This window comes from Mastomys coucha, unplaced genomic scaffold, assembly GCF_008632895.1.
Source record: "Mastomys coucha isolate ucsf_1 unplaced genomic scaffold, UCSF_Mcou_1 pScaffold18, whole genome shotgun sequence".
Taxonomy (NCBI): domain Eukaryota; kingdom Metazoa; phylum Chordata; class Mammalia; order Rodentia; family Muridae; genus Mastomys; species Mastomys coucha.
In genome coordinates this window covers 94,636,895-94,648,471 of record NW_022196900.1, presented here as the reverse complement: position 1 = coordinate 94,648,471, position 11,577 = coordinate 94,636,895, and the positions used below count along the sequence as shown (strand labels likewise).

Sequence of the window (11,577 nt, the reverse complement as noted above, 5' to 3'; positions counted from 1 at the left end):
CCTCTGCCTCCCAAGTGCTGGGATTAAAGGCGTGCGCCACCACCGCCCGGCTATTGTTGTTGTTTTTTGAGATAAAGTTTCTCTGTGTGATCCTGGCTGTCCTGGATCTCACTCTGTAGACCAGGTTGGCCTCAAACTCACCAAGATCCGCCTGCCTCTGCTTCCTGAGTACATGCACTACCATTGCCTGGCTATTCAACAATATTTTTTAAAAAACATGTTAAGAGAACATTTTAAACTGAACAATACTTGAAATCTACAAAGGACCAGACTTCAAGCTACAGAAGCAAAACCAACCAATTAACAGAATGAAATCAGACAACACTTCTAAACCATTTGAGTGTTCCTCCTCAAAGGGTACAAGAAAACAACATGCCCCTACCTTGTACAAATAAGACCAACTACCCAAATTCCAGCATCTAACAATAGGAAAGAGATGGAGAAAACTGCCAAGAAGACTACAGATTAAGCACAAATGTAGAACAGGAGGAGAAGGGAGAGGAAGAGGAACAGGAAGAGGAGGAGGAGGAGGAGAAGGAGGAGGAGGAAGAGGAGGAGGAGGGGGGAAAGAAGAAGATCTGTCTGCTGCAGAGCATGGCACAGACAAGAGCCAGACTCAGAGACAGAAGGCTAGACAAGGGCACTGAGAGCTCAGCTACCAATCTAGTTTTCCTACTTTCCTTTCTTGCTTTTTAAAAGAAGTTGTTTTTATTAAGTACAATTTACATTTGTTGAAATCTATCCTTTGTCTTCTCTTTAAAAAAAATTCATTTTTTACATTTATTAATTTATGTGAATTAGGGCAAGCACCCGTGGCACTGTTTTGTAGAAGCCAAAGGCAGGAGTAGGTCTCTCCTATCACACGAGTTCTGGGGATGGAACTCAGGTCATCACACTTGGTGGCAAGTGCTTTTACCTGCTTAGCCTGCTTGCCAGAACAGACATGGGCATAAAACATGAAGCAAGGAGGGTGTAGTGGTGCACTCAGGAGGCAGAGGCTGGCAGATCTTTGCGAGTTTAAGGCCAGCTTGATGTACTGAGTGAGTTCCAGGACAGCCAGAACTACACAACAGAGAAACCTTTTCTCAAAAAGACCAAACCAACCATCGAATCAACCAAACATCCTGTGAAGCTGAGGAGGTGCTGAAGGGAGCTTTGGAAGAGTTAGGGGAGGCAAAGAATAGAATGAAATGTATACAATTCTCAAAACAAAACAAAACAAAACAAAACAGAAACAAAAGCCCTATCCTTGCCCAGACTGTTTAACTTGAACTCTAGAGAAAGTACTGCACATCACAACATAAGAGTGATCAAACATGTGCAAGTTTTTTGGGTAAGGAAACGTATTACTTTATAATAAAATTTTACAATTTAAAGAACAATAACAAAAAAGTAAAATCACCACAACCATTTACATATGGTTCATCTATGGAAAATCATGAAGGGATTGATGCTAAGTATGCAAGCCATGGTGTGACCTGCAAATTAGAAAACTCTATTACCTGTTAAGCCTTCCATACCAGGCCCAAGGCTGAGGCTGCCCTGAGTTCAAGAATTACCTGTGCGGTGGCATAGTAGTTAGCTTAGCCACCTTCCAAGAATAAATTATAACATAAATAGATAAGGAAGATTAGGAAAGAGATGGGGATACTGTGGGGAGTCACAGAGGTCCTGTGCTCACAGATAAGCACTGGAGGAACGCTAGCTGGCATGTGGGCTTGTTCCTTCAAAGGAAAGAATGCACACCCTTTACTCAACCAGCAGGCTGTTGCTGGGCGTGGCCAATAGCCTGGTGACCCTTTGGACTCTGCCCCCAAACCCTCATTAGAAGCTTGTCAATCTATAGAACCCTGTTCTATGGAAGGTGAACTTTACAAAGGTTTGATGTAGTCACATTTTAAGCTTTATTGTGCACACAAGATTGAGTTAATCTTACCAGGAAAATCTTCATCACATTGAGCTGTGCTGAAATATGCCTAAAATAAACTACTTGGGGTCAGATTCCCAAAATTTGAACTCAGTCATACTGAATGGAGCTAACTGCCTTCTTGCTTCCCTCGGATTGCTACTCGGCTGGTGGTCACAGAGACCCCCAAATCACACTAGAAAGTAATATTCAGAAAAATGTAACCTTCAGTCTTAATTAGATTAGTGTACCATATCTCAGAGAGAGATAATTTCTGAGTTCCAGCAAGGCATTTAAGTTCTCTACCCCTGTGGGTGAAATGTAAATGGTGACTACAAAGCCAAGTGGAGGACAAGGAATAAGCTAAGGGACAGTAGTGTCCCAAGGAGTGAAGAGTTGCCGTCACAGACAATTTACAGTTTTGTCTTGAGACGAATCTACTCACATGGCCCCCTCAGCTCCCCTCACTCCCTGATGGATGAATCCGAGGATGATGTCATGCAAGGAGAGCAGCAGATGTCATGACTGAACCCAAATCTGGAGTGCACTCAGACTAGAATGGTACCTGACTGAGAACAGGCTTGAGGCACTGTGGGAGGGCCTCCAGGGCAGAGCCTGAGGGCAAGTGCAAGCACAGGGTTGAATGGTGCTGGCCACACTCCTAGCACTTAGCATGGGGCCGGGAGAAGCAGGGGCTGGAGGGCGACTTCGGAGACAGGGTATGGATCCACCCTGGGTAACATCTGAGTCTGTCTCAGAACAACAAAACCCAAAACCTATGCAATATACCTCCTGACCTATGCCGGATGCCATAGGCTGAGGTGCTCAGACACCACAAGCAGCTTTCAAAGGAATGCAGGAAGCCTGGGCTGTTTTGTGTTAAGAATAACCAACCCATAAAGATCTGGACATAAAGATTTCAGGAGAACCTGTTTTTCCAGAGGCCCCGGGTTCAATTCCCAGCAACCACACGGTGGCTTACAATGATCTGTAATGAGATCTAATGCCCTCTTCTGATGAGTCTGAAGATAGCTACAGTATACTCATATAAATAAAATAATCATATAGATAGATAAATAGATAGATAGACAGATAGATTAGATAGATAGATTGATTGATTGATAGCGTTTGGTTTTGTGGTAATGTTACATGCCTTTAATCCCAGCAGTTGGGAGGAAGAGGCAGGAGGATCTCTGTGTGTTTGAGGCCAGTGTGGTCTATAAAGAGAAACCCTATCTCCAAAAACCAAAAACTAAAAAACCAAACCAAGCCAAAGAAAAACCAAACCAAACCATAAAAAACGTCCCCCTCTCAGCCAAAGAAACCTCAGAGTTTGGATCCTAGTGCTCATGCTGGGCTGCTAACAGCAGCCTACAAATCAATAAAGCAGTGATTAAGGGCTGGACAGGTGGCTCAGTAGTTAAGGAACTTGCTGCTTTTGGAGAGGACTAGGGGTTCGATTCCCAGAACCTACATGGGTTGTTCACAACAACTTGTGACTCTGGTTCTGGTGATCTAACACTCTTCAGGCCTCTTTGGGTAGTGTAGTTATACACGCAGGCAAAACACCCAAAAACAAAGAATAAATTTTATTTTATTTTTCGAGACAGGGTTTCTCAGAAATCCACCTGCCTCTGCCTCCCAAGTGCTGGGATTAAAGGTGTGCGCCACTACCAGCCGGCCAAAGAATAAAATATTAAGCCAGCCAGTCAGTCTCAGTCTTAAGTCTCAGTCTCAGTCACTCTCTCTCTCTCTCCCCTTCTCTCTAGCAGTGATTAAAAATGAGAGAAAGAAAAAGGGGGCTGAGCGGGTAAGAGCACTGACTGTTCTTCCGAAGGTCCTGAGTTCGGATCCTAGCAACCACACAGTGGCTCACAACCACCCGTAATGAGATCTGACGCCCTCTTCTGGTGCGTCTGAAGACAGCTACAGTGAGTGTATTACGCCACTGGAGCTCTCACTGGCAGAGGTCCTGAGTTCAGTTCCCAGCAGCCACATGATGGCTCATGGCCATCTGTACAGCTACAGTGTACTCATACACATAAAATAAATAAATAAATCTTTAAAAAAAAAAAGAGAGAGAAAGAAAGAATTCAAGAAAAGATTACTCTGTAGAGACAGGGAGAGAAATAAGTCAAAGTTGTCAGGGTCTCTATTTCTCACTGCTTGGGAGTGGTTAAAGACCACAGCTGACAGAGTGGGCTAAGGGAGATTCTAGAAGAGTAGAAGAGAGAATTACAAGAGGTAGCTTTGTAAGTTAGACTCAATTCTGCTTCTGTGATCTCATGAGAAGCATATAAGTGCTCTTCAGGGACAAGCATTGCTACTTAAGGACACGGCAGACAGGCTAAACACACGGCAGACTCCAGCACTTAAAGCAAAGGATAAAATTTCAAGTCAGTGACTTGAAAATGTAAGCCAATGTATGTCATATTAGTTGTATGTCGCTTATTAAATTAATGTGGGGTAGTATACAAATGACAGAAAGTGGAATGAATTTTAATGAAATGAAACCCAGAGAAATGGGTTATGCTCTGAATAGGTTTGATGTGTTAAAGCTGAAACTGCAGGCCTGGAGAGATGGCTCAGTGGTTAAGAGCACTGACTGCTCTTCTAGAGGTCCTGAGTTCAATTCTCAGCAACCACATGGTGGCCCACAACCATCTGCAATGGAATCTTGCTCCCTCCTGTGGTTTGTAGGCATACATGAAGGCAGAATGCTGTATACATAATAAATAAAGCTTAAATTAAAAAAAAAGAAAAAAGAAAAAAGCAAGCAAGCAAGCCTGAAGCTGCCTGGGCATGGTGGAGTACACCAACAGAGGCAGGGAGATCTCTATGAATTCGAGGCCAGCCTGGTTTACTTAGCAAAGTCCAGGCCAGCCAGGACTACACATAATGAGACCCTGTCTCAAAAATCTGATTAAAAAAAATAAAAAGAGTAAAAATGACTAGCACTTATAAAAATGGTCTTTGAATTTCAAAAACACTGTATACATATAGGCACAAAAGCCATTGGTGCATGAAAGGTAATAGGTAGGAAGGAAGGTCAGGCAATGCGAACTCTGAGGACCCACTGGCCATTCTGCAGAGACCGCCGAGCAGTCAGTGTCTGTACCTCCACCCAGTCAAAGATCCGCTCATCGTCTGCTCTGTCCTCCATGATGAGTTTCTCCAGGCGCTGAGCCAGCTCCTCGGCAGACAGTTCTTTCTTTGAGAGTGCTTCAGAGGAGCAGGGCCCTTCTGACTCCGTGAAGTCCAACTTCTAGAACCAAATATGAGACACTGATATTGTTCACTGTGGCAATTACACGAGGCTGCGAGATTTTCACTGTGGTGATTACATGGAGGGGAAGGGCAGCCATGGCCTCGCTCTATCTGAGAGAAAATGAGCAGCAGATGTCACTCCAGATGGAAGGGAAGGCTGTCACTTCACTAGCATCTCATGAGGTTCCAACCTTTCAAAAAATTGTAATTAGGGGGACAGAGAGATGATTCAGGGGCTATGAGTGATTAAAAAAGTAGAAAAGTTTGCAAACAAAGCCTTATCAGTGACAAAGGCAGTGCCCCGTGTTCCTGTAAGTTACCTCTCCGTCGTACCCAGAAGGCTAGCTTCCCCTTAGACCTGAGTTCACTGTAGCATCTTTTGCTGCTACTGGGTGACACAGGGTCTCACAGCCCAGGTTGGCTTCCAGCTCATTCTGCTGCCAAGGATAACCTTGGATTCCTGATTCCGCTAACTCTGCCTCCCAAGGCCTGGGGTTACCATGCTTCACTGCATGTGTCTTACATCACCAGCAACAGTGGGCAAGCACCTGGAGCCAGATGCCAATCTGACATCTCCAGAACAACCATGTATGATTCTATACTACTTCCCAGTGTCCCTTGATTTAGCCTGAAGCATGGGTTGATAAGGATCAATCACTTCATTTTCCTGTGTTCAAGAACAAATTTTCAACAGGGCCTGGGCTAGCCTTGAGCTCGGCGATCAACCCATGCTGCTCAAGGCTTGTGCGGCTTCAGGGCAGTATGTGCCCCTCCTTGGTTTTCTACAACTGACACATCACTCTGGAGTCCACTATTACTTATTACTTAGGCTTTAAAACCAGGGTCCATGTAGGAACACTGACCAACAAACCCAATTTCTGTCCTAGGCACTTGTTCACGTCGAGGTTAATGAATGTACAGCATGAAAGGTACTCGGGCGCTCTACTCACTCTTTGGGACAGAATTCAGGGTCACCACTCTGTTTGCAGCAGTGGTCTCTGCTGCCTTCTCTGACTTTCTCCTGTTCTGCCTGGCTAGTGGTGGAACAGCTTCATCCACTCACAGAAGTGCTTTTCTCTGCCTCATGGAGCTGGGCCTGGCTGAGTCCAAACCTAGTTTAGCAGTTTCCCTTCTGCCTCTCAGAACTGACCTGCCTGCGTCCACCTTCTTTCTCTCCTGCCTCCTCCCCACCCCTTTCCAGATCAACAAGTCCCCACCCACAACCCCTTCCTCTCCCTCATTCCCTTTTGTGGCTTTGAGACAGGCTCATCTGTGTACCTCAGGCCAGTCTCACACCATTGCTCTGGGTCAGCCTCCTGAACACAGGGGTCACCTGACCTGCAGCTTGTACTTCATATGGTTGAAGTGCAAATTGATTTATAGCTTTTCTTTTCTTCTAAATATAAGTAAGCGATATAACGTACTACTCATTCTTTGTCATGGTTCTTTGTTTCACTCTAGGCAAATGAACTCTCCATGGTTTACATAATATGTATTAAAAAAAAAGGGGTGGGGTTGGTGAGGACATATGGCTTAGTGGTTGAGCTGCAGAGGACCTGGGCATAGTATCTAGCATATAACTCATGACTCCTCGAAGTCTGTAACTCCAGTTCCAGGGGATCTGACACCTTCTCTGGGCAACAGGCACACACGTGGCACACAAACGTGTGGGCATAACGTTCTTACACAAAAAGAATACACGAGCCAGGAAGTGGTGGTGCACGCCTTTAATCCCAGCACTTGGGAGGCAGAGGCAGGCAGATTTCTGAGTTTGAGGCCAGTTTGGTCTACAGAGTGAGTTCCAGGACAGCCAGGGCTACACAGAGAAACCCTGTCTCGAAAAACCAAAAAAAAAAAAAAAAAAAAAAAAAAAAAAAAAAAAAAAAAAAAAAAACCAAACAAACAAACAAAAACAAAACAAAACAAAACAAAACAAAAAAACACAAATCTTTAAAAAAGGAGTGAATATGCTCCATGTATAATTTACACACACTTGAATTGTGCTGGGTAGAGTAACATATACGATATGATCCCAGCATTTGGGAGGCAGAGGTCAAGGGCAGCCATAGCTACAGCTGCCAGCTGTACTTCTGAGTATGTCCATACTGTACCTAGACTAAAGCACAGCTGAAGTGAGCACATGGCAGCCCACAGTGTCTTTACACACCACTTCCTTGCTTTGACTCTATTCTACTACTCAAGCAGGTCTCAAATTCCTGGTAAATAAAGTCATTCTCCTGTATCAGGCTCCTAAACAGCTGGGATTCCAAGAACCTCCCATAGTGCACATCTCAATCACTGCAGACCACAGAGAAATGGGCTCAAGACTTATTTTAATCTGCTGTGTTTCTTTTCTGTATGTTGAGATAGGGTAGGTAGCCCTGGACACAGCTTGATGTAGACCTGGATGGCTTTAAATTCACCAGACACCCTGCGTCTGACTGCTGAGTTCTGGGGCTATGTGCACCAGCAGGTTATGTACTTAATGATTATGTTACACTTTCTTTTAGCTTAAGGTTTCCTGAAGCATCTCACCATGTAGCCCAGACCAATTTTCAACCTGCAGATCATCCTCAGGTCCCAGGAGGGGGGATTCCAGGTGCTGGTGTGATGACCAAGCCCAGGTGTTTGAGGGTTTGGATTTGTGAGAGCTTTGTCATTTATATTTGAGAGCTGCCTCAACCTAGCATTCCTCCCCTGGTTGTTTAGTATGAGAGTGCAGAGCGTGTTGTGCAGCACTCTGGCTTGTCAATGTCTGCATTTCCTGTCAAACAGAGGCATGCTAGGGAAGGTTCTGGTTTTAGGGTCCCTCCAATCATTACCTATGGGGTTTGAAACAGTAAGCCTCTCTCTAACCTTCTGCCTTCTAAGTGGCATCTGAGACTTGCCGCATCTACAGAGATGGCCTTCAAACTAGAGTTTAGAACACGGGTAGTTCTTGTGAAGTAACTCATCTCTACTTACCAAGTTCAATTCTAGATCATGGGATTTGTTAAGTATTCTTTTTTAAGTGTGTGTGTATGTGTGTGTGTGTGTGTGTGTGTAGTCATGTGTGTACATGTGTATATGTAGGTGTATGCTTCTGTAGGCCAGAGGATAACCTTGTGTTTGTCTCTAAGGAACACCCATCTACTTTGTTTTGAAACAGGGTCCCTTACTAGCTTGGAACTTACTAATCAGGATCGTTTGCCGGCCAGCAAGCTTTCCCAATCTTTTATTCTTTGACTCCCCAGTGCTGGGAGACTAGTATACACCATGATGTGGCATTTCCCAATGGGTGCTGGGGATCAAGCTCCTCAATGCCTGCATAGCTTCCTGATGTTAGGGAACAAAGCAAGCCCTGAGAGTGTGGATCTTTGGCAAAGGCTTGCCATGTCAAGGACCCACAGCCTCAGACCCAGAGGGAAGGCTAAGCCTTCCTGTCTGGACCATGTGTGAATATTGGTAGCATAGGAAGGTATGTCCACAGAGGCCGGCCTGTAGACCATTCCCCTACAGAGACACCTCTTACTGAGATGAGCTAACTCTGCCTCCTTGTTCATCTGTGTGCAACATCACATAACAAATACCCTGAGCTTCCAGGATGCTACATATCCTCCATCAGAGAGCCCAGGCCGCCCAAACAACACTGCTGTCTATGCATCTGTCCTGGCTAGTCAGATCTGTTTCTGAGCTGTGCTAGACACAGTACCCCCGACACCTACATTTTCTTTTGACAGAGGAGCCTTAAAACACAGAGAATTATAAAAAAAAAAAAAAAAAAAAAAAAAAAAAAAAGCCGGGCAGTGGTGGTGCATGCCTTTAATCCCAGCATTTGGGAGGCAGAGGCAGGCGGATTTCTGAGTTCGAGGCTAGCCTGGCCTACAGAGTGAGTTTCAGGACAGCCAGGGCTACACAGAGAAACCCTGTCTCGAAAAACCAAAAAAACCACAGAGGATTAAAAAGCTGTCTTTGCTAAGCTTTCCCTCTGTTACTAAAATGTTGGGAGGGGCCATCAAACCCAGGGCTCTATTACTGAGCCAACAGCACCCTAGTTCCTCAACTGTTCTTGTCTGACTTACTGTTATCCCTGTCATCATCTGCTGTGCTATGGATGGAGTACAGGACCTAATGAATGCTATGCATGGGATCTAACAACCGCAAACCAGCAGCAGCATCAGAAGCCGTGACTCACCTGCTCCAAGAGAAAAGCATGCACATCTTCCCCTTCCGGCAGAAAGTCCTTCCAGCTGAGGTCGGCCTCCCTCCACAGGGCACCTACCTTCTTATGGCTCTAAAACAGAGAGACCCATCATCAGCTTCGTTTGCAAAAAGAAGAAAAACATTTGCTTGATATAAAGAGACCCGACTACTCTATAGAGACTGAAAAATCAAAATCTGAGTGCACATGAGTTCAGAGGTGACTCTGGCACGGAAGTTACAGCTGTGACACAGCACTTAGTCGGCTATAGCCAAGCATCTGGAGCTCAAGGCCAGTCTGGACTACATAACAAATTCCAAGACAGCCTACAGAGCTGACCTCTCCCAAACCTAAAAATAAGTATGTAAATAAACAAAATGGTGAATGACTTAGTGTAAATGCTTATGAGCCAACGATTCATTACTACAAGCCTAATTTAGGAAACATCCCTCAATAACTAAATACCCTAACACACCATGTTTCCAGATTCTGTTTACCCCTCTCTTACAGCCCTGCATGTACACCACCATTAAGCCAGGCATAGGCTTCCAAGGCATCCCTGTTCAAAGACCACCTTTCCACTGGACCAGAAGAGAGTCTCGATCAGCTGGAAAGGCACAGCAGGTCCTCTTGTTGCCTCATGAGCTTGATGTAAGAGAAAACACTAGGCCATGAGGTAAGGACCTCACATGACTCGACCAAGAGAAGACCTGATTTTAGCTGAGCAGTATGATGCAGGCCTAGAGTTGCACTACGTGGGAGGGTGGGCAAGAAGACTGCCATCAATTTGTGGCTAGCTGTGACTCAAAAATGATAAAAATAAACAGAAAACCGAACAAATGAAAATTCATCAAAAATCTGGTTTTGTTTAGAAGTGGGTGGTAGATTCTGTTACTGAAAATGAAAGTTTTTAACAATTAAATTTTAAGTAAGAACTAAAGAAGGCAGAAGAAGGAATGCTGAATTTAAAAGAATAGTTCAGTAAAGATCTTAGTGCTATATGGGAGAGAATTTTATCACAAAACAGGAAGTCACCAGAAGCAGGCTGTTGAAAGCATCTCTCCATTTTACAGTTTTACAAACGGGGAAGAGAAGGGCTTTTGTCGTGAGCAGGAAGCTCTAGGTTAAGAACTCAAAAGGCAAACCTACAGAGCTGTAACCTAGCACACCAGTACCTGCAGCTCAGACCCACCACAGCAGGAACCCCAGCATTGGGAGTTCAGACCCACCACAGCAGGAACCACAGCATTGGGAGTTCAGACCCACCACAGCAGGAACCCCAGCATTGGGAGCTCAGACCCACCACAGCAGGAACCCCAGCATTGGGAGCTCAGACCCACCACAGCAGGAACCCCAGCATTGTCAAGGGAGCTCAGACCCACCACAGCAGGAACCCCAGCATTGTCAGGGGAGTTCAGACCCACCACAGCAGGAACCCCAGCATTGTCAGGGGAGCTCAGACCTACCACAGCAGGAACCCCAGCATCGTCAGGGGAGTTCAGACCCACCACAGCAGGAACCCCAGCATCGGCAGGGGAGCTCTGCTTTGTGCTGATATCCCCTTTCTAGATGACATCACTGTGACACCCCACCTACTTCTGCTTGAATAGTTCCCCATCTGCCTCTCTCCCTCTCCAGCCTCCACAAACTTTGGGGACTTAGTTATCTTTGGAATAATAGATCTTTAACTGCAATGAACTGAAAGAATTCCTCTCCTGCACTATCATTTTTACCACTTATTTCTAAGAAGACTATACCAGCACTTTATAACTTTATCAAAAATAATAAGAGTAATGATTTTGTGAATCTTTGTTTTATTAATAAGAGTGTTTTGACTGCGTGGAGGCCAGAAGGGGGCATCAGAACCCACGAAGCTGGCGTCACAGATAGTCATTGGTATGTAGGTGCTAGGAACTGAACCAGGGTCCTCTGCAAGATCAGCAAGTTCCCTTAGTCACTGAGCCATCTGTCTAGCCCCACTCAGTTTTTTTTAGTTTTTTATTTTTTTACTGAAATCTATTAAAAGTAAATATATTAACTTTGTTCCAAAAGAAGACAAAGCTTAGACATAAATAACATGTAGTCTGAGATTGCTTAGAACCATAGCTGCCCATTGTGGTTGTGACTGGATAATTCTTCCCAGAGTTATTGGTAACAAAACCTCTGACAGAATCCAGGCCAAGCAGTGGTGGCCATACTCTTCTCCCACAGTCAAAAAAAAAAA

General features: G+C 44.9%; 1 protein-coding gene across 33 annotated transcripts in view; it reads right to left on the bottom strand.

The window, feature by feature from the left end:
• The window catches only part of Eif4g3 (eukaryotic translation initiation factor 4 gamma 3), a 217,147-nt gene that overhangs the window by 6,613 nt on the left and 198,957 nt on the right, over positions 1-11,577 (bottom strand). For all 33 annotated transcript variants that reach the window (XM_031379180.1, XM_031379179.1, XM_031379178.1 and 30 more), the window contains 2 exons: positions 9,348-9,446; positions 5,025-5,171 (listed from right to left, as the gene is read on the bottom strand). In XM_031379180.1, the coding sequence (XP_031235040.1) occupies positions 5,025-5,171; positions 9,348-9,446 (246 nt within the window). The remainder of the gene's footprint in view (positions 1-5,024; positions 5,172-9,347; positions 9,447-11,577) is intronic.